Source organism: Moschus berezovskii, chromosome 18 (genome assembly GCF_049115385.1).
Source record: "Moschus berezovskii isolate FMDL1 chromosome 18, NW_MosBer_1.0, whole genome shotgun sequence".
Classification (NCBI taxonomy): Eukaryota; Metazoa; Chordata; class Mammalia; order Artiodactyla; family Moschidae; genus Moschus; species Moschus berezovskii.
This window is the reverse complement of record NC_142477.1, coordinates 74930419-74954516: the sequence shown is the minus strand read 5'-3', so window position 1 is coordinate 74954516 and position 24098 is coordinate 74930419. Positions and strand designations below refer to the sequence as shown.

General features: G+C 39.6%; 1 protein-coding gene across 5 annotated transcripts in view; it reads left to right on the top strand.

Annotated features, from left to right (window-relative positions):
- The window catches only part of RANBP17 (RAN binding protein 17), a 372874-nt gene that overhangs the window by 294769 nt on the left and 54007 nt on the right, over nucleotides 1-24098 (top strand). For all 5 annotated transcript variants that reach the window (XM_055421802.2, XM_055421801.2, XM_088827772.1 and 2 more), the window contains 3 exons: nucleotides 7312-7419; nucleotides 9546-9628; nucleotides 20616-20830. In XM_055421802.2, coding sequence (XP_055277777.2) covers nucleotides 7312-7419; nucleotides 9546-9628; nucleotides 20616-20830 — 406 coding nt within the window. The remainder of the gene's footprint in view (nucleotides 1-7311; nucleotides 7420-9545; nucleotides 9629-20615; nucleotides 20831-24098) is intronic.

The window sequence follows — 24098 nt, the reverse complement described above, 5'->3', positions numbered from 1 at the left end:
TGCTGGGGAAAGTTTATTTGCCTTTTATCCACAAAAAAATGTGTGTTCTTTAATTTTCTGTATAGTCCTTAGGATGCAGAAGAAACATCCTATAAAAGCACATGTCATCTTAAAGTCAAACTGCGTTTTATTTATGGTGATTATTTGATAAAATGCTATTTTAGTGGTTAGCTGTTTAATTTAAAGCATTTCTATAACACTGACTGCATTAACTGGTACACAAACTACATTGCTTATCACTCTGTCCTTCCAAGCCTAAATTGCCTGGAACTTCACAGCAACCATGTTGATAAATTGTGCCACTACTCAAGAACTGAAGAAGAATCACTGCTACTTCTTTGCCCCTACAGTGAGATTGCAACAGTGAAAAGCATCTTACCTTGCAGTGTACTTAGTCACCTTGTTTAAGCTTTTCCCAGCTCTACACAGACCTAAGTATCGAAAGTCCAGCAGGAAACTGAAAAAAAAAAGGAGTGCGTGTGATGCATTTCCTCACGCTCATTCTTTTCACTGTCGTAATTGTGGTCTTTGAGTGCACTGCTTTCAGGCATGCCGTCAGTACTGTTGATTAATATGCATAAACATATTATACAAAGATCAGTCAAGACCATGAGGTTTGTACGGGGTGAGAAAACAACTTTGAAATAGAACAATATTAGGTTCCAGGCCTGATTTTACCACTTAACAACCTGTGGGGTTTTTGGTAAATTACTTAATGTCTCAGAATCACAGTTTTCTCCTCCATACAACAGGGCTAATAATATTTATCTCTCAGGTATGTTATAAGAAGTGAGTGGACTAATATATATATATACACACACACATATATATACCTTGGAGAAGGAAATGGCAACCCACTCCAGTATTCTTGCCTGGAGAATCCCATGGATGGAGGAGCCTGGTAGACTACAGTCCACAGGGTCGTAAAGAGTTGGACACGACTGAGCGACTTCACTTTCACTTTCACTTATATATACCTATATATGTGTGCATATCTAGGCTTGTACAGTGTCTGGCACAAAGTAAATACACTCCATCACTGTTGTGAGTTCCTTTCCCTAATTTGGAATGAGACAAAGGAATCTGATTTGCTCACCTATCCAACATACTTCCCTAACTGTGCTAATATTCATGAGGGATGTAGATTTTTCTTAGATCCTACCCCAAAATGAGCTTATGGTTTAATAGAGTCAGGTAACTACCTAAATGAGTGTAATAAAATATAGACGATGGTAAGTGTCATAAAAAAGATATAAATAAAGTAATTGCATTTATCTGGGGCATCAGAAAAGTCTCTGTAAAAGTGAAGATATCTCTCTGAGTCTTAGCAAATAAGTAGGATTGGACTATTAGAATTGTGAAGCAAGAAGTTTTCTGTTGGTCTAAGTACAGACTTAGGAAGGAGAGTAGTGGAAAAGATGTTTTGTCAAAGATACCACTTATTTTATGGTTGGACACAGGTTGTCTGGGACCCTTGACTATCAGGCTAAGGAACTGAAAAACTTACTCCATAGATGGTATAAAGTAATTAATAGTTTTGATTGACTAACGGAATCACAATTGTATTTCAAGAAGAAAATAGTTAGCAGTGTGTTGGACAAACTGAAATAGGGAATAAAGTAACCCTGAAAATATGCTATTCAGCAGGATTTTTTTTTTTAGTACATTGTGCTAAGCATGAGAAATTAATAAAATGTTTGCTTTTTATAAGAATGAGTAAAGTGGATTGCTCATTAGAAGCTCATAATCTGGTGGCTGTAATAAATAACTAATAAACCATCAATGTATTGTAACGAAGACGCATGCCAAGGATCATATGAACTTTGAAGAAGAAGAGGTTGGTGTTTGGGGCAAGAAGTAGGTTCCCCAGGGAGGTAAAAGTTGAGCTAGGTGTTGAAAGATAGATAGGCATCTGCCAGAAGGCTTCCGAGCATCACTTGCCTCCATGAACAAAGATATGGATGGTTCACATTCAGGGAATACTTTAACAATAAGCTCTGAACTGGCAGCCTATTTCTGTTCTGGAACCACATCCTCACACACTTATCTCCTAAAAGTTTTAACAAAAGTTCTTTTGTTGCCTTCTAGTATACTAGGATGCTTTCTCTACTGTGAAATCTCAGAGAAAAAGAATTACATTTTTACTAATTTATACTTTCTTACATATATACGTAGCTCTCACAAGGCCACCGGAAAATTAATCTCCTCAAGTGGGTTCTGATTCTCACCCTGTAATCTGAGTCTGGGACTCTCACTCTGAAGCCCTTTAACCTCCCTGCTTGGTAGACCTCGACTCTGCCTTCCAGTAATCACTCATTTTCTCTGTGGCAGTCACCTCTGTCAGAAGCATATTAGAATTGGCCCTACTCTCATTCCACACATAAAAGGGAACATCCTCTCATATCCCCAGGCCTGATCCCATAGAGAATACAGTGTGCTCTGAAAAATATGATGGCCCTGATGTCTTCAGAATGCTTTGCAAAGGGACTTCTGGTGCTTGTGATATTCTTAGGTTCTGAGATTTGGGTCTTTTCGGTCTCCTGATGAGTCTCCAGGTCCTTCCCACTCATGAGCACTGAGTTTGTGCTCAGCTGTCTTGGTGCAGTATTTTCTCATTTGTACTCCTCCAACACTGCTTCAGAATCTTGGCACTCAGAGCATTCCTATTTGTTTACCACCCATTCTGAAGCATGGATTCACAGGAATAAAAGCCATGTATTACTTATCTCTGGATCCCTGGCCCCTAGCACAGTACACAGCACATAGCATTTACCATCTATCTAAAAAACAAAAAGCAACAGATTTCTAATCCATAGAAAAAATAAAACTAAGTTATCTGACAATAGCCAAAATAGAGTTAATAATCAAGTTTATTGATTTTGTATTTTTCATTTTCACCCAACTGAAACCTCACACACACACACACACTTATCTCCCATCTCTGCCTTATTTTCTTTGTAGTACTTTTTAATGTGTCATATATATGTTTAATTTTCTATCTTATTAGAATATAAATTCCATGAGGGCAGGGATTGTTTTAATGTTTGGTTCATTGATGTCTCTAGAGAGTCTAACAGTCATAAGACGTTTATAGACTAGGCCTTCAATAAATATTTAAGTAAATTGTTCCTATATATTCAAATACAGCCTTAATATGGTATATCTAGGGGGTCAAAAGTATTGCTTTTTGCATTTTTAGGGAGCATGACACGCTTATGGTATTTGAGGGATTATTTTCATTGAATGTTTTGTGACGTATTTCCTGAAGCTTCAAAGTGAAATGCACAGCTTAAAAAAATCAAATAGGTAGGTTTAATCAAGTACGCTACACCTCATGTTTACTGCAACAAATGTTTTTTGAAATCCATTTTGTGCCAGGTACATGCATGCAATAACTGCCTATGCACTGCTCTCAAAACGCGTATGATAGGAGGGATGGGGCGCTGTGATCGTACTAGCACAGAGGACACTAGGGTACTAGAGCCATATACAGGAGACACTCAGATGTGAGGGATTAGGAGTGGTGTCATGGAGGCTTCTTGGAATAATTGACATCTCTAATGAAATATGAGGGACAGACAGGAATAAGCAGGAACACACTGGGCAAACACAGGTCTTTGCTCTTTAGAAACTCACTGTCTAATGGAACAGATGGGTAATACAAGCAGTCAGCCGTAATACAGTTATAAGAAGAGAGTGGTGGTCAGAGTGCTCAAGTGAACTTAGATGAGGAAGAGATTGATGCCTTTTGACCAAAAACAAAAAAAAAATTTCACCATCCCAGGGGAAGTAAAACTTGAGCTAGATCTTGAAATACAGTTTGGAATGTATTAGGCAGAAAAAACAGCATATAGAGGAATGGAGGCAAGGGAGAGTCTGCATCAGTGGATTTGCTGAGAATTAAGAATGGCTGAAGGCATAGAACGCAATGGCAAGCCACTCCAGTACTCTTGCCTAGAAAATCCCATGGAAGGAGGAGCCTGGTGGGCTGCAGTCCATGGGGTTGTTACGAGTCAGACCTGACTCAGCGACTTCACTTTCACTTTTCACTTTCACACACTGGAGAAGGAAATGGCAACCCACTCCAGTATTCTTGCCTGGAGAATCCCATGGACAGAGGAGCCTGGTTGGCTGCTGTCCATAGTGTCGCACAGTCGGACACAACTGAAGTGACTTAGCCTGACTGCCTGAACCATAGTTAAGGGCAGGAGCACTTAGAAATGAGACCACAGGTAGGCAGGGACCAGATAAGGACCTTGTTTGCCATGCCAGGGAACTTGAAATTTATTCCAAGAGCAGGGAAGAAAATTGTGATCTTCCTCACCATGGAGGTCACTACCCGTAACACACAGAAAAGGAACAATATGAAGTGATTCAGTTCAGCACTTTCATCTGAAACAAAGACAAGTATATTAGAAAACATCAGAAAGAGACAGAGTTAGGAAAGAAAAAGGAAATGAAGGTAGTAGCATCAGTTTAGTTCAGTTCAGTCGTGTCCGACTCTTTTCAACCCCATGAATCACAGCACGCCAGGCCTCCCTGTCCATCACCAACTCCCGGAGTTCACTCAGACTCATGTCCATCGAGTCGGTGATGCCATCCAGCCATCTCATTCTCTGTTGTCCCCTTCTCCTCCTGCCCCCAACCCCTCCCAGCATCAGAGTCTTTTCCAGTGAGTCAACTCTTCGCATGAGGTGGCCAAAGTATTGGAGTTTCAGCTTCAGCATCAGTCCTTCCAATGAACACCCAGGACTGATCTCCTTTAGAATGGACTGGTTGGATCTCCTTGCATAGGAAGGGTTTTTTCTGCTGAAGTTTTAGGGCTTAATTTTATATTCAATGTGCATTTGGTAAGGAGGAGGCCAGTTGTGGGTAAAGGACCAGTGGAGCTGAGTCAGAGTTTTCCAGGATCTGGTGGTCTCAGAACTTACCAGCGGCATGTAAACCATGCACTCACTATTGATGAGGATGTTTGAGAATTACTCCTTTAGTGTACATGGGCCTGCTTTTAGCAAACTGACCTTAAGTAGATTAAAGCTACCCAAAGCTTTTCTTTCAACAGTACGTGGACCATGAATTTCCAAATGTTCAAGCTGGATTTAGAAAAGGCAGAGTAACAAGAGATCAAATTGCCAACATCCACTGGATCACTGAAAAAGCAAGAGAGCTCCAGAAAAACATCTACTTGTGCTTTATTGACTATGCCAACAACAAACTGGAAAATTCTCAAAGAGATGGGAATATCAGACCATCTGACCTGCCTCCTGAGAAACCTGTATGCAGGTCAAGAAGCAACAGTTAGAACTAGACTTGGAACAACAGACTGATTTCAGATAGGGAAAGGAGTACATCAAGGCTGTATACTGTCACCCTGCTTATCTAACTTATATGCAGAGTACATCATGAGGAACGCTGGGCTGGAGGAAGCATAGCTGGAATCAAGATTGCCAGGAGAAATATCAGTAACCTCAGATATGCAGATGACACTATCCTTATGGCAGAAAACGAAGAAGAACTAAAGAGCCTCTTGATGAAAGTGAAAGAGGAGAGTGAAAAGGTTGTCTTAAAGCTCAACATTCAGAAAACTTAAGATCACTGCATCTAGTCCCATTCAGTTCAGTTCAGTCACTCAGTCGTGTCTGACTCTCTGCGACCCCATAAATCACAGCACGCCAGGCCTCCCTGTCCATCACCAACTCCCGGAGTTCACTCAAACTCATGTCCATCGAGTCGGTGATGCCATCCAGCCATCTCATTCTCTGTCATCCCCTTCTCCTCCCACCCCCAACCTTTCCTAGCATTAGAGTCTTTTCCAGTGAGTCAACTCGTCACATGAGGTGGCCAAAGTATTGCAGTTTCAGCTTAAGCATCAGTCCTTCAAATGAACACCCAGGATTGATCTCCTTTAGAATGGACTGGTTGGATCTCCTTGCAGTCCAAGGGACTCTCAAGAGTCTTCTCCACCACCACAGTTCAAAAGTATCAATTCTTCACATTACTTCATGGCAAATAGATGGGGAAACAATGAAAACAGTGACAGACTTTATTTTTCGATCTTTAAGATCACTGCAGATGGTGATTGCAGCCATGAAATTAAAAGATGTTTGCTCCTTGGAAGAAAAATTATGACCAACCTAGACAGCATATTAAAAAGCAGAGACATTACTTTACCAACAAAGGTACGTCTAGTCAAAGCTATGGTTTTTCCAATAGTCATGTATGGATGTGAGAGTTGGACTATGAAGAAAGCTGAGTACCAAAGAATTGATGGTTTTGAACTGTGATGTTGGAAAAGACTCTTGAGAGTCCCTTGGACTGCAAGGAGATCCAACCAGTCTATCCCAAAGGAAATCAGTCCTGAATATTCATTGGAAGGACTGATGCCGAAGCTGAATGCTAATACTTTGGCCACCTGATGCAAAGAACTGACTCATTTGAAAAGACCCTGATGCTGTGAAAAATTGAAGGCAGGAGGAAAAGGGGCTGACAGAGGATGAGATGGTTGGATGGCATCACCGACTCAATGGACATGAGTTTGAGTAGGCTCCAGGAGTTGGTGATGGACAGGGAGGCCTGGCGTGCTACAGTCCATGGGGTTGCAAAGAGTTCGACATGACTGACTGACTGAACTGAACTGAACTGAACTGAAAGCTTTTCTTCAAGCTATCATCCCAGATGTTCCTTGGGGCTACAGTGAAACTAAACAGCTGATTAAGTCAATAATTTTTTAAAAAGGAAAAAGAATGTATGTAGATAATTTCTAAGCCAGGAGATAAATTCACGGGGTTTACTATTTACTGTGCCCTTCTGGTACAGTGGTAAAGAATCTACCTGCAATGCAGGGGACCCAGGTTCCATCCCTGCGTTGGGAAAATCCCTGGAGAAGGGAATGACAACCCACTGCACTATTCTTGCCTGGAGAATTCCATGGACAGAGGAGCCTGGCCGACTACAGTTCATGGGGTCACAAAAAGTCGTATATGAATGAGTTACTAACACTTTCACTTTCTAATGTTATGTATTTTATTGATAAAAGTTATATAATAAACACCTTTTTTTTCAGTAATTTGATGTGCAAGAAACTCGGATAATAGCAATTCAAATGTTTTTACCTTCATGAACTAAATTTATTTTCCTTTCCTACAATATTAAGTATAATGCTGTAAATATCACATGTTGCTTACATGGTACTTCATAAGTATGCTACACATAGAAGAAATGTGGATTCCTTTTTTTTCTTTTTCAGTGGCACCAATTTTCAGGAACAATATTTCTTTTGACCCTTAAATTCTTTAACAGGCTTCATAACAGGTACCCAACATATCTTCCTATTCTTCAGAGGGCTATTGGGCAGTGGTATAGAGAGCCAGCATGTACAACTCCCATCTTAAAACTTATGGCAGAACTAATGCAAAACAGGTAAGAGGTGTGACAAACAAGTGGAAAAGTAGTCTACTATTTGGTAGCATGAGATCAGACTTTCCTGCCTAGTGTGTGTATGTTTAAGGCTTAGCAAGAACCTAGGAACCAAAACTTAAAATGGTCAGTGAAGTCAATAGAATTAGAGATACAAGGTTGAAACCTTTGGGGAGAAAGAATTAGATGTATATGGGGACTCTGGCAACTGGGGGAAAAGTTGGAAGGCCACAGCCATCATTATTTAAAAGATTCAAAAGCATGAAATGGAGGAAGGCTGGTTTTAACTGTTTCACTGTTTTCTGTAGAGGAGAAAAGGAGCTGAGAGGTCTCTGAGTTGAGATGCTTTATTTTGTGGATGAGGCTCCCAGAGCAATTGATGGACATACAGTTTGTCTCAAAAAGCCCTGGGGATTGTCTCTGCTTTGACTTTTAAGGTATCCTTCTTCCTTTGTGCTAAAATGCACGTATGTGGTTGATTTATGCACTCACAATTTTTATTTAAATAGCAACTACAACACTTCTCAGAAGTTGCCTGGTTAACCTTGTGATTTGCACAGAGAAGCAGAGATTCAGGTTCTCTGCATATAAATATTAACAAAGGTGTAGCTGAAAGAGAAACACTGCAATAAGCTAATTGGTTTTACCACTTTACAATGTGTCATTATGAATATGGCTTAGCACTGGATTACCTGTCGCGTAGCGATCCTGTTTCATCAGTTCCTCTTTGTAAACTGCATGTCGGAAGGGAGATATCCAGACAGGGAAGGAGTATGGATTGCATCTCTAATTTAATCTCTGGTGCTGAGTGTTTCATAGCAATAATTTAAAAATTTTAAAACCAGAGGTGGAAAAAGACCTGGCAAATAAATAAATGTGAGTATTATTCTTTTGAAAGCTGTTAGGTTTTTAAAAAACTGTTCTCTAGGTGCCTTAAAGACTAAAGAAAGGGTGTCTATATATTTTATATTAGAAATTTAGTTTTTATTACTGTTTTTCAGGAAGATAATAGTACATTACTGACAAAACATTTAATACTAAAGAAAAAAAAATTACATTGTATATTTTATGTCTGCCATAGATGGATAATTCATATCTAGCACAATTGTTCTCAGAACTACCTGGCAAAAATTTATAATATCAGAAGATGTTATCTTGTTTATATTTCTCTGAAACTTAATGTGAATTATGTATATACATTTCTTTAATCGGGATTGTATGTCAACAATCAAATGTTTCTAATAGCACTTCTAATAAGTTATAATTGCACATAATTCTAAAGCATTTTGAAAACACAGAACTATCAGTATATTCTGTTCCTTAGCAAAATATCTTTGCTTCCTGGTGTTTCTTTGCTATGATGTGTTTCATATTTTTACTGATCCTTTTAGAAATATATGATTATTTGTTGAAAGCAGAGCAGCAAGGCAGATTAGAGCCAACTAAAGTCAAAATGATGTTTAAAAAGCAAATATTATGCCAGGATGGCATATTGGTCCTTTGCCCTTTTCAGACTGTCCCCTCACCTGTCAGAAACTAGGGAAGTAAAATTGTTCTCATTTAGAACTTCTGGGATTTGTTTCTCTTTACTTGAGCTATGTGCAGTGGAAACTGTAGCCCCGTATGTAATTTAATGTGTTTGAAATATGCTTGAAGTATCAGATGATCCATTATGCATATGAGCAGTATTAAAGGTACTTAGATTTCCTGTTTTATTATCATTTGTTTTAAAGATGTATATTAGGCACTACAGGAGATCTCAAATGTAAATCTTATCTATATAATAAGCTTATATACTTGGGTTTTTTTTTCTTATTATCTATCAGACATTTGCATGAAACGAAAGGGTGCTAAGAGGTCTGTAATGTAGGATGTCAGGATATCGTTTTGACAGATAAAAGATGAATTATTTGAATGAGCAAATAAATGAAAATAATTGTATTGTCCTAGTATGTTTAGTAAAACATTAGTACATACATTTTGTCAACACTTGCTTAATGGAATGATACTTTTAAAAAGGGATAATTGTACTGTTGCTACTTCTAATAAATGAGAATTCTGGGTATTTTAATCCTATATTTTGTTTCTTTATCTGTACATGTAGTCTAAATTTTTGCTGTATTTCTCAGATCCCAGCGTTTGAATTTTGATGTATCATCTCCTAATGGAATTCTTCTCTTCAGAGAAGCTAGTAAAATGATTTGCACTTATGGTGAGTATTCTTTTCCATATTTGTCTCTGCAATATAACTTTTATCTCTTTGGAGGAAAGAAAGATGTTAGTTATTTTGTTCTTTTGAAACTTCATATCTGTATGAATTTGTGAAGTAGATAACGGGTGCAAAAAGCTGGGTAGCTATCATATTGACATCAGGAAAAACAAGCAGTATGCCTTTGACCACAGATCTTGCCTTACAAACCTGATTAATTTCTTTTAGCTAAAACTTTAGTGTCAGTAGGCAAAGGGAATACACTATAGATACAATATTGAAATAGAATATGGAAAAATTACAGCATATTGAAAATTGCTAAAATTTACCTTAGGGAGTTGAGTATATTGGGTCAAAGAGTGCTTAAACCAGTGGGCCACTGACTCTGAACCTGGGGGAAATACCCTGGTAAAGAGCAGTAAATATTTCACTGCAGGGAATTTGAGGGCACCACACCCTTAGAATCAGCGTTCTACAGAAATGATTGTCCTATTCAATTATAGTAAAAAACATTGGTAATTTTTTTCTGCTTGCCAACTCTGACAGCTTCATCAGTGGAATTCTCAACTGTTTGAGATCTTTCTGTAGCCAGGGAATGCCACATAGATAAGAATCTTTGGTTGGTGTTCCACGCTGATTGAATACTGCCCACAGGCTGGACTCCTCACAGTACTCTCCGTGAGGGATGTTGCCCTGGGCCCTCCTTTTCTTTGTCCTCTTCTTTTTTGCCTGTCTGTCTCCCTTTCCCAAATCAGCAGCCAACTCTATGTTTGGCCTCAGAAGTTACCTGTGATTCTCATACTTCTTTTTGAATACCTAGAAACAGATTCTACAGAATTTTGTAAAGCTTCTGTTGTGTTTTCAGGGTACGTCTAATTGCTTTTAGTGTCTTATCATACAAAGACCTGTGCCTGGACCTTTTCCCAAAAGCATGATATCTTAAGAAAAAACAAGTTTGGGGAGATTAAAAGATCTGAGTACCAGTTCTAGTAACCAGCAAGTATCAATTCCATGACCTTCAACTCAGACACTCCTTATCCTAGTTTTCTCATATATAAAATTAGAAATGATGAATACCTACTGACCTCTCTGTCTAGTTAGGATTGTTGTGTTAGTCAGTCATGTTCGACTCTTTGTGACCCTGTGGACTGTGGCTTGCTAGGCTCCTCTGTCCATTGAATTCTCCAGGCAGGAATACTGGACTGGGTTGCCCATTCCCTTCTCCAGGGGATCTTCCTGTTCCAGGGATCAAATGCTGGTCTCCTGCGTTGCAGGTGGAGTCTTTACTGTCTGCTCCACCAGGGAAGTCTATAAGGTGCTTATGAGGATTCAGTTACATAGTGCATGGAAAGGCCTTAGATAAGTTAACTACTGTGTTTACTGTTATGAAGAAATTGAAGCTCATAGAGGTTAAAGATTTGCCAAATAATACACAGTTAGCAAATAGTCAAATGGGAATTTCATTCAAAGTCTGTGTAACTTCAGACAGTAGGCTTTCCATATTCCTTTCTGCCACTTGGGAGTTGCCACATGAAGATTGTACCTAGGGTATTTTTGATGAAGCACTGTTCTTTAAGGTATGATGATTTTTATCCTAAAACTTAAAGGAAATGAAGGCTCAATAGAAAAATAACCTTCAACTTTGTTACCAGTGACTTTGACCCAGGCACTTTATTACACAGAGTAGCAGAAAAATCTTTTTCAGCTTTCACTGATTCCACGTGCTGGCCCTGATCAGCCAAGCTGATTTTGTCTGTCTTTATCTTGTGTAATATTTTATTACTCATGCTTTTACCTCTGGAGATTCTGATATGCTCATTGAAGGGAGATCCTATGGCTGCCATCCAGGAGTCTGGAAGGTAAGGGAAAAAAAATGGCTAGAAGGGTACAGAAGAGCCAGCATTACTTATTTTCTGGGTAAGCCAAGGTGAAGGACGGGGAAACCTATGGAGGAAAGAGGCCAGAACATTCTGGGATCCCTTCTGTTCCATCCTCACTGGGTTTCTTCTCTGCTCATCTGTCGTGGGCAGTGTTTGTGCCGTCGATGATTGAGGCAGTGCAGAGGGGGCAGGACTCATTTCCAGATGCGCCTGATTTGTTACATGTTTTGTGGACTACCTCCACCTCGCTTCTCAGTGAGACTGGCAGAAAATAATACTTTTGATATGCTGTTTTATTTATCTACATTCTGTCATGATATACTTTGATGTAAGTTTTTAATTTTGCTTCAGCTCTCAGCTGCTCTTGCCGTTACAGCTCAGGGTCAGCAATGAGGTTAGCCACAGTAGCACAAAACAATTTCCTGTTTGTGCAGCCCAGGTAACATTTGGATGAGGATTAGATTTTACCACATTTTCTACTAGCCCAAGCCTATTACTTCTAATGAGTTTTAAATTGCTTCAAGAACATGTATTTCAAAATTTAGTGCTATGATCCATTCAGCCCAAGCAACTTAATAAAATAAATTTCTTTCTTAAATTTTTGGTTAAAATGTTGCATGCAGTGTAATAAATGTTATTACTTTGGAAACCTGCTTCTCAGTTTTAAGGACTGGGTGTTTTTGTGCTCAGTGTCCATTTGTCTGATCGTGCCCTCCCTTTGCCTCTGGGTAACGGTATCTTTAGTGACATCTGTTGGTTGAAGAATGCACAGAAGGGAAATATGGTGATTGTAAGACTGGCAAAAATGGAACTGCTTTCATTCCTTCCTTGGGTGCCTGAATTAAGGAAGCTCAATGTGTAAAAACTCTAAACTTAAAAAATGGATAGAACAGCTATAATTATTCACTGTACCTAAGAATTTACATCAGGGTTCTTTGAGCAATATATGTTGCAGATACATTTAAGGTATGACTTAATACTATGCTTAAATTGAATTTGTAAAGTGATATACAAGCCACTGTTATTTACTGTGACCTAGAAAACAGACCAGTGGTTTTCCAACTGGGTTTTTCAGAGCCTTAGAGATCTGTGATAATACCACAGAGACCCTGCAGAGATGGAGAAGGAGAGGGCCCTACTGCCACTTCAACCAGAACTGCAGCTATTTATTGTTACACTAGACTTATTTGCAATAGGGGTCACCTGCTTAAAGATACTTTTTGATAAAATGAGCTTGAAAATTACTGGTATGTACTACTAGAAGGATTATGACTTATGTTTAAATGATTATAAAAATTTAGCTGAAGGATGTATTGGCCTTGAAATAATTAGAGGCTTGCTAAAATGTTACCAGGAAATAACAGTTCTGAAGAACAGGCCATCCAGGAACCATGGACATAACCTTCCATTCTCTCAGCAGCATGGTCAGGGACATAGAACAGCAGAGTAGTAGAGTAGTAAGCTCACCGAAGTTTCCTGAAGGAGATGGAATGATAGGCACCCAGAGGGTGCCGGGCCTTGAGGAATACATTTCACAGTGAATCCACGTGTGTTGGACTTGGCCACTTCTGCACACAAGCAAAAAATGCTAAGCAAGTTGTTAAATAAGTAAGGGTGCTCTCCAAACAAGTGCTTAAAGTTCAATAGATTCTTTCATCCATGCTGCTAATGTTTATCAAGCGTATACTATATGTTTGATGTTGTGAGAATTAGAGAGGAAGAGAAATGCACAAAAAAGAGTCTTACTGATTCTTCTCTTAGTTGAGTCCAACAGTGGATTCAGTCAAGTCCATAAAGGTTTATAACGCACTGTGCTCACTGTCATGCTGAAGAAGCATACAGAGAGACTTCTGGGAGTCCAGAAGTCTCTAACTCAAACTGAGGGGACAGACAAGGAAATAAGAATAGGGCCCAGAAGTTTGAGGAGGGCATCTCAAGCAGGTGACAGCTTTTATAAAATCATGTAAATATAAAATATTAAAATAGTCTATTACTAAACTGAAGGACCTCAGAATTGCTGTATGAAATAGAAAGTGAAAATTCCTGATTGTCTCAGCACTCCAAATCTTTCAACAGTCTAGTGTGCACTCTTCCATGCTTTTTTATCTGTACATCAGTTCAGTTCAGTCGCTCAGTCATGACCGACTCTCCGCGACCCCATGAATCACAGCACGCCAGGCCTCCCTGTCCATCACCAACTCCCGGAGTTCACTCAGACTCATGTCCATCGAGTCGGTGATGCCATCCAGCCATCTCACTCTCTGTCGTCCCCTTCTCCTCCTGCCCCCAATCCTTCCCAGCATCAGGGTCTTTTCCAGTGAGTCAACTCTTCGCATGAGGTGGCCAAAGTATTGGAGTTTCAGCTTTAGCATCAGTCCTTCCAATGAACACCCAGGACTGATCTCCTTTAGAATGGACTGGATGGATCTCCTTGCAGTCCAAGGGACTCTCAAGAGTCTTCTCCAGCACCACAGTTCAAAAGCATCAATTCTTCGGCAATCAGCTTTCTTCACAGTCCAAGTCTCACATCCATACATGACCACTGGAAAAACCATAGCCTTGACTAGACGGACCTTGGTTGGCAAAGTAATGTCTCTGCTTTTTAATATACTATCTAGGTTGGTCAAAACTTTCCTTCCAAGGAGTAAGTGTCTTTTAATTTCATGGCTGCAATCAGTATCCACAGTGATTTTGGAGCCCAAAAAATAAAGTCTGACACTGTTTCCACTGTCTCCCCACCTACTTCCCATGAAGTGACGGGACCAGATGCCATGATCTTTGTTTTCTGAATGTTGAGCTTCAAGCCAACCTTTTCACTCTCCTCTTTCACTTTCATCAAGAGGCTTTTGAGTTGCTCTTCACTTTCTGTCATAAAGGTGGTGTCATCTGCATCTCTGAGGTTATTGATATCTCTCCCAGCAATCTTGATTCCAGCTTGTGCTTCTTCCAGCCCAGCGTTCCTCATGATGTACTCTGCATATAAGTTAAATAAGCAGGGTGACAATATACAGCCTTGACGTACTCTCCTTTTCCTATTTGGAATCAGTCCGTTGTTATCTGTACATATACATGTATTATTCCAGAAGTGCTATTATAGTATACTTGCTGATCTGTAATTTGCTATTTTCTGCTTATATTATGGCCATTACTTCATACTAACATAAATATAAATCTACCATATCTCTTTTTTCCTTTGGTTTTTCATTATTTTTTCTGCCTTATCTTTTAAAATAGCTGCAAAGTATTCCATTTTATCGTCATTCTGTAACTTATTTAACTCCTCACCTTTTGGTAAATGTAATTTTTATAAACATGCCATCTTTCACTATCATGCACTGTTTCAGCATGCAGCTGTGTACCTTCAGCTTCGTGAGCGTCACTTACTCAATAAGTATATATATTGAGAGTAGCGGGTATGGTTCCAGACTCTGGATATATCAGTGAGTAAAACTGAAGAAAACGTTATTTAGTATGTCAGAAAGTAGTAAGTCCTGTGGGAAAAAAAAAGAAGAAGAAAGAAAACAAAGAAAGTGTTAGAAGTACCAGGGATTGGGAAACATGTTGCAGTATTAAGCACAGTGATCAAAATAGGCATCATTTGAAAAAATGACATTTGAGCCAAGACTTGCAGTCAGTGAGGGGGTTAATTATACAGATATCTCAGGGAAGAGTGTTCTAGGCTGAAGGAACACCAAGTTTTAGGGTCCTGAGGCAGAAGTGTGTCTGGCATGTCTGAATAACAGCAAGGATATCGGTAGCTGGAACAGACTGAACAAGAGAGTAATAACAAAAGCAGTGTCATGCAGTGTCATATCCTGTAGACATTATCAGGACTTTAAATCCAAGTGAAAGAGAAGGACTTTACAATGTTCTGAGCAGAGGGCTGACATGATTTTATATGAGCTTTGACCACGGTGATAGCAGTGGGAATAGTAAAAAGTGGTTGGACTCTGTATATATCTGAAAGTAAAACCAAATTTCTTGATGGATTGGATATATGTATCAAGGGATTTTGTCATAAACAACTGGAAAGATGAAGTTACCATTAACTGAGAGGGTAAAGGCTGAAACTGGGTATGAGGGAGAAATCAGAAGTTCCCTTTGGACTTTGTTGAGATTGAAGTGTTGATTGTAGACATTCAGGTGGAAGTGTTGAATACAGAGTCGGATATTCAGGTCAGAGGATCAGAAGAGGTCTGGTCCAGAAAAACAAATATGGGAGTCATTAACTCCTAGGTGGTATTTTAACCTACAAAAACGAGAGAGGGTCGCCAGGGTATGGGGTGTGGATTTAAATATAAAAGAGTGCTCTGTGTTAGGAGGGAAGGGAGAAGAGGAGCAGCCAGCAAAGGAGAGAATGGGCAAGCACCGAAGCAAGAGAATAATCAGGAGAGAGTGTGTCTAGTCAGCTGAGCCACAAGCTGCCAGTGCATCGAAGAAGGCGGGGACCGAGAGTTGACCGTCACGTTTAGGGGAGAGAGGGTTATTAGGAACCTTGAAAAGAGCGCTTTTAGTGGAGTAGGTGTAAAAGAGAATCAGAGGAAAACTGAAGACACAGTTCTTTGAAGATCACAATTCTTTTAAGGAGTTTCGTTACAAAGGGAAGTAATATCAAGCAGGAAAGTAGGGCCAAGAGAAGGTTTTGTTTCAAAAAAAAGACTGCGTAGGAGAGAAAGGGGAATTGCTGTGCTTTGTTCTTAAGCGCATAAAAGGAGATGGGAGCTGGTTCAGCAGATTGAGAGGCTGGCTTTCATGGAGACTGTGCATAAGTGCAAATGCTAGGAGATAGTGAGATATGGTGGTGAACAGTTGTTTTGGAGTGTATTCCCAAAAGTGGATTTACACAGTTTTAATAAATTTAACCAAATTGCCCTCTAGAATGGTTATACTAATTCACATTCCCAACAATTTTCTTAATTTCCCACGTGCTTATCAATGCTGCATTATTTTAATCTTTTTCAACCTGAAAGGGAAATATTATATTCCTTTCCATATCCACAGCTTCGTTGCTGTCTCAAACCACTTACATCCAAGGGGGTTGGCTGGTTTGCAGAGACAGAGTGGGTTGAGCGACCGGAAATAATGTCAGCAAGCTTGCAGTTCTCTTGCCATAACTGTTCTGATGATAAATGAAGACATTCAACCTATGGAGCTGTCAGCTAATATCAAATTAACTTTAAAACTTTAGAGATTAAAAGGGAAAAATAAAAGGTAAATCAGTGTAATAGATTGCTTTATAAACCAGGAAGTAACATTGTTCATACTGTTAGTTCTTCCTGGTATAAGATACAACTACTGTATATCTTAGCCCTTGCACCTTTTTTTAGAACTATTATTGGGACTTCCCGAGTAGTCCAATGGTTAAGAATCTACCTTCCAACACAGGGGATGCAGATTTGATCTCTGATTGAGGAACTAAGATCCCATGTGCCACAGGGCAATTAAGCCCATATGCCACAACTCCTGAGCCCGCATTGCAACTTCTGACCCCGCTAGCCTGTAGAGAAGCCTGATGACACACTGAAGAGCTGTTGTGCATGTCCCACACGCAAGACCTGATGCAGTCAAATGAATAAATAGTATTTTACAATGTGTTCTTCTGAGGGCACAGAGAAATGGTAGATTGTGGGCCAAAGATCCACACTGTGGTACCCTACAGCCAGTTCTCTTTTGAAGGAATAGAGGGAAAGTGGTCAAATATATAGCATTGTCCTTACTTTGAATTATGTATTAGAAGAAAGTGACATTATTCTACACCAGACACACTCAGCTTTACCTCCTCCTCTTTTTCAGGCCATAGCTCCCCATGTCCGAACTAACAGGCTAGTAGACTGGAGAGAGAAAAGAACCCTTAATACTGTGTATGGTTATAGTTTACGTGAGCACTGTGTCAGTTACTGGGGTAAGCATTTTACATATGCTGTCTCCTTTACTCCACATAAGAGCCTTGTGAGTTATAAGCACTGTTATTGTAACTGCTCCCAGTTATGACAGATATAGTCAGTGGGACACAGAGATTTCCCGTTTGATTCTAAACTTTGTAAGTCTCTAATTTCATTACAGAAAGTGTATCATTTCTTTTTTACAAGTGGCAACTGTTACTGGCTTCAGTGGCTGCCTTTATCACCCAGCAATCCATCAGTGTAATAAAGATCTCCCTCTTAGGAAAGAAGGAAATGGGACTTTATATGGGTGGAGTTGGAATAGGGAAGGCAAAGAGGCTTGTCATACCCATAGAGGAACATTAAAACAAAATCTCAACTGCATTAAGACAAAATCTCAATTAAAACTTAAAATCTCTGCTAGATTTTAAGCTTTTTGAGGGCAGGGACTCCAATTTCAGTAAGGATTGTTGAATAACATAAATTGAATAATGCTGATTGGAGTGAATAAATGATGTGGACATGCCTTCTCTTCCGTAGTCATTTATAGCCACCATGGAATGCAAAACCACTGGAGCACAATGAAATATAGTTTCCTCTTTCGAAAGTATTACTCATTCTACTTTTTCAAGGTAATAATGGTATGCTAATTACTGTTTTAATTAACACAGGTGTGTCTGAAATAGTCCGAAAGACATGTATGCCAGATTGCAACTTTAATATGAGATAAAAGTTGTGATTCTAAATAATTAATCCTTCTTGATAATAGGTTAACCAGCCTTTTAGAATCAAAAATTTTCTCCCAACACAGTTCTTAGTCTGCCTATTCCATCTTGTGCTGAAGAATATAGGATCTTTACTTTCCCCATAAGGACCTCAGCATAGGAAGTCCCCAGAAGATGACCTACTTTTCTCTGTTTGACCCTAGCCTCCTTAACTCAAAATGTGTAAACCACCACCACTACCACCAAATTATCCAGCTTTTTCCATCACATGCAAGCAGTGCTTTTCTTTCCCGGGAAAGGGAAGGGGACAGGGAATGTGTATCTTGATTTAGATTGAATTGGAGGCGAAGGTAATGAAGCAGTGGTTGAGAACTGCCCTCTCCTGCACGTCCCTGCGTTTTCAGGCCTCATGCCTGTGCACATAATCTCTGGAATACTCTTCTCTCCCTTCAAGTCCACTTGAGAGGTTGTGATTGATCATTGAGAAGCCGCCTGTTCTCTGAAGCCTTTCCCACACTGCTGTCCTGCCCAAGCAAAGTCAGCCTCTTCTGTTCCCATAAAATCGTGACATATGGCTCTGATAGTGTTTGTCACATTGTATGGAATTATTTGTTTACAAATAATTTGTTTACAAATCTGTTCTCCCACCAGTAGCTATTAAGTAAATACTATCATACTGAGTTGAGTTGAAACTTACCATATCTCTCTAAGAGAAGTTAGGATGAGATCATGAGAGAGGTTGCAGAATGTGGTATGGAGTAAATTCCAAGATATGCTTCAGCCAACACGGTGTTGTCATTCAAATGTATAAATTATGAGCAAAGCCACTGGGCATCTAAGGATTCACAGAAAGAAAGAAAAAACAAAACGTGTGTGAAACTGTTTCAGAAAGGCAGATTAAGGGCAGGAAACCTTCACCTTGGCCTGATCCTGTTTCTTACTCTCCTAGAATGACTGGTCCTTCTTAACCTCTTAGTAAGCATATGGTTTTCGTAATATTCATATCCGTCAAGATTCAAACAGCGAAAAAAGCAAACACTGTGACATGGATGGAATAGGGAGTTTATTTTAGGAATTAGACGTTGTACTATCTTGGGCAAAGATGGCAAAATGGACCTCCAAGGGGGGAGTTGAAAGTTGAGGAGAAAGCAGCCCTCCTGAAATAATGGCATGGTGGACAAGTTGGAGCTGGCAAGGATATCTGAAAGCTGGAGATACCAAGCTGCTAGGGTGAGACCGTGAAAGACCGTGGAGTGAGAGGGGGACTGGTGTAGTGGTGTGGACGCGGTGGAAGGCTGTTGCCTCTGTGCAGCTGCCGCTCTGCACGTTTGCTGCCAAGCACTTGGTGGTAGGCTTGGGGTCACTGGTTAGCAGGGTTTGCAGTTCTTTACACAGAGCAGGGAAAAGCAAGGACAAACTAAAACCCAAAGGTATTTCTACATCTTTTTCTCACAGCCTGTAATCACAGCAACCTTCAGAAAGTCCTAACTGCCACTTCACTTTCGTCTTCCAAATCTCATATAGATTTCTCTTTTGCTCAATTCTAGCCCACAACTGTACAGGGAAATGAGTTCTGGGAAACTTAATTCTTATTTAGCCCAGTAGATACAGTACAGAACCACAACAGTATGCCTCTAAATTTTGTAAATTGAATTTAGTTTCAATTTTAGAAGTGTTACTTACTTGAACAAGAAAAAGCAGAGCTAAGAAACATATCTGACTGTAATTTTTTACAAACCATTCTTGGATATTGTCTAGTAATATGCCTTACTAGCACACATTTCAGAAACAGAAATTGTTGGTTGTAAATGCTAACTAGAAAAACTGTAAGGTAATTATAGAAACATTACTTTGTTTTTGATGGTCAAACATAGAATTTAAGTACAGTTTTTAAATGATCATCTCTTTAGGTCTTCTGAAAAAGGATCTAAGGAGAAAGGGGAAGTAACATTTATTGTGTACTGTGCCAAGAGCTTATGTGTCTTATTTCATATACTTCATGTACCAAACCTGTGATCTTCCTAAAGTGAAGTAGCTCAATATCAAGTTCATGTGAAAAAGTTGAAAATTCACCCCACAATTTAGAGTAACATATATCTGTCTAAGTTATCTTTTCTTGACTTAGTTGGTTATTTATTCCTACTTTTTTTTTCACTTCTTATTGAAGAAGAGATAATGTAAATATTAAAGTACAGAAACTAATCTTTAGTACAACTCAATGAATTTTTATGTATCTACATATATATTCATGTAATCACCATCCAGACAAAAATATCAAACTTCTCCAGTACCTTTGATTGATTTTCACTGGGCCATTTGTACTTCCCATATAAACTGCCTTATGTATTTATATTTTTCATTATATGGACGGTGTGAATCTTGGAACAACAGTAGGGAAAGTGAACAATAGCGATAAAGTGATAATGTTGAGTATGTGCCTCATGACTGCTTTGAATTACATCTGCTTATGTCACTTTCTCATTCTGCTTTTACCCTGAAACAGGTAATCAGATCCTGTCCCTTGGGAGCCTCTCAAAAGATCAGATTTATCCAATGAAACTCAAGGGCATCTCCATCTGCTATTCAGCTCTCAAATCTGCCTTGTGTGGAAATTATGTCAGCTTTGGCGTCTTCAAGTTGTATGGGGACAACCACTTTGACAATGTACTCCAAGCCTTTGTCAAAATGCTGCTGTCGGTGTCCCACAGTGACTTGCTAGTAAGCAATCCTGTGTGATGGGAGTCTTTGTATGAAATGTGAAGTCACACCACCACAGGCTTAGAGTTGTTACAGTAAAGCCCGAGAAGTTAGAACAGCACTAGATCATTTTATGTTTTAGGACAGCATTTAATTTAGCTTACAGAATTAGAACAACTATAGTGGCTGTCTTTATATAATTAAATGTGCAGTTTTGAAAACTGCATCTCCTGACAAATTGGTCATTTAGAATATTCCGAGTTCTGTGTCTCCAGAAAGTGTAATTAGCAGTTTCAACTAACTGCTTACAACTGTGCTCACAATTCAGAAAAGGTCTGTGTTTCCTGGGGCAGAAATGCAGAATGACTACAGGATCTTCTCCTTCCTTCACTTCTACTCTGTCTACTTCCCCTGCTATTTGGCTTTCCTTTCCCTTAACATTCTGAAATGGAGGACAAAGTGCTAAACTAGAAGTGAGTAACCTGGTATATAGTCTCAACTCTGCCACTCACTGGTCATTTACCTTGAATAAATCACCTTCTCTATTTCTCCAGGCTTCAATTTCCTCACCTCTAAAATGAGTAAATTAAACAAAGTGATCTCTAGGTCCCTTTTCTACCCTACTGTCTAGTTTTAGTGATTTATGTCAGTAGTTTTCAAACTTTGAAGCCCATCAGAATCACCTGGGGTGCTTGCTGGAATTCAAATTTCCAGGCTCCTCCATTGAGCTGTGTCATTATCAGACTTTTTTTTTTTTTAAATATCTCTGCCTGATTACACAAAAACTAATATATGCCCAGCGTGGTTACAGTAATTGCTTCAGTAACACAGCCAAACTTACGCTCAGGCTTTCCCACCTACCCAAGACTACAAGTAAGATCCGGGGGCCTGCATTAGTCAGCCTGTATGAGCAGTGCTTCTTGACATTCTAATGGACTAGTGGTACCCTCTTCCACCTTTTAAGCTAGTCTTCATAAAACCATATCTTGGGAATTCCCTAGCAGTTCAGTGGTTAAGACTCTGCAGTTTCACTGCCAAGGATCCAGGTTCAGTCCCTAGTCAGGGAACTAAGACCCCGTAAGCAACACAACGTGGCCCAAAAAACCCAAAACCAAACAAAAAAATGCATCTCAAGCCAAAGGTGTCCAGCCTCTTTGCAGTAGAATAGAATGCTCATTGAAGGCTGCCTATGCGACAGAAATTATGGAATAGAGACTTGAGTCAGATCAGCCATGTGCTACAGCCTCCTCACTGAGGGAACTCTTCATTTAGCGGTTGAAGCCCACCAAAAAAAAAGAAACAAACCTGATATGGCTCCAGGATTTTCTCTGATCTTTTTTCTAGTAGACAAGCAAACATTTACCTCAGTAATCTCAAAATTGAGGATGCATAGGACTCCCTTAGAATATACTTTTTAAATGCCCTTTTCAGGACCTCATTCCAGAGGTTTTCATTTTGTTAAGTCTGAACTGAGGATCAGAAAACTGCATTTTTAACAAGCACCCCCATGTGATTTTTAAGGAGGTAGTCTTAATCTCACTTTAATACATATTGCTATGGTTTATTTCTCTTATGAGTGTTGGGCTTCTTTGATACTAGTTTGAGTTTCATTTGAGGTTTTCTGGGTGTATTTCTCATGCACTTATCTTTTGCCTGTTGTGTATGGTAAATATTAAGCCATTTACCCAGTTATGATTTAGTTAGATGGGTTGACATTGTGTGAATACAGCAGATGATGATACCAAATCCTATTATAACAGCAGATTTCTTTGTGTTAAAAAAAAAGGTTCCCTATCCCCTGTTAAGCACTGTTCGGTGTTATATTGTTCCAGCCCAGAAAAATAATTCAGTCTTTTAAATTCCATACTACAACAGTGTTGCTTGCGCTTAACTGTTAACCATATAAGGCAAATTGAAATTGCATACTGTGCTATACCATAGCTTCAAATTAGGACTTCTAGAGATCAAGATATTTTTATTAGAATTCCTTTAAATACTGAATTGAGAATCATTACGTCATTTGTTCCATGTTAGGTTGGTGCAAAAGAAGTTGTGGTTTTGCACTGTTGAACTTTGCCATTTGCACTTTGAATTTGCCGTACATTCTTAAATAAATGTGGTTATGTTATACATCATTTTAGTACACATTTATCAGTTTATATTTTTTGCTAATGACTTATTACTTGCTGTTTATTTTATATTTATTTTAGACTAGGGAAATGATATTAAAAAGCAAATTCGAATAATTTTATTTGAGTTCTAAATGTGTTGTAAAGCGACAGAGACAGCTCATAACATCAACAACACATTTGGCCCAGAAACTGCTAATGAACATTGCAGTCAGGCTTCCCTGGTGGCTTAGACAGTAAAGAATCCACCTGCAGTGTGGGACACCTGGGTTCAATCCCTGAGTTGGGAAGATCCCCTGGAGGAGGGCATGGCAACCCACTCCAATATTCTGGCCTGGAGAATCCCCATGGACAGAGGAGCCTGACAGGCTACAATCCATGGAGTTACACAGAGTCAGACACAACGGAGTGCCTAAGCACAGCATACAGTACAATGCAGTAGTGGTTCAAGAAGTTTTGCAAAGGAGACGATGAGAGCCTTGAAAATAAGCACAGTAGCCGGCCGCTGGAAGTTGACAGTGACCAACTGAGAGCTGTCACTGAAACTGGTCCTCTTACAACTGCACAAGAAGTTGCTGAAGAACTCAGCGTCGACCATTCTAGTCATTTGGCATTTGAAGCAAATTGGAAAGGTGAAAAAGGTTGATAAATACGTGCTTCATGAGCTGACTGAAAATTTTAAAACCTGTCGCTTTGAAGTGGCGTCTTCTCTTATTCTCTGCAAAAACAACGAGCCATTTCTCAATCAGATTGTGACTTGTGATGAAAAGTGGATTTTACACAATAAGAAGAAGCTCTAAAGCACTTCCCAAAGCCAAACTTGAACCAAAAAAAAGGTCATGATCGCTGTTTGATGGTCCGCTGCTGGTCTGATCTTACTCCAGCTTTCTGAATCCTGGTGAAACCATTACATCTGAGAAGTATGCTCAGCAAATTGAAGAGATGCACCAAAAACTGCAGTGCCTGCCGCCGGCATTGATCAACAGAAAAGGCCCAGTTCTTTTCTACAGCAACGCCTGACTGCACATTGCACAACCAATGCTTTAAAAATTGAATGAGGCAGACGCGAGAGACGCCCGGCTCCCGGTGGCGCAGACGCGAGAGACGCCCGGCTCCCGGCGCAACCGACCACGTGCAGAATCGTGGCTGAGAGGAGCTGC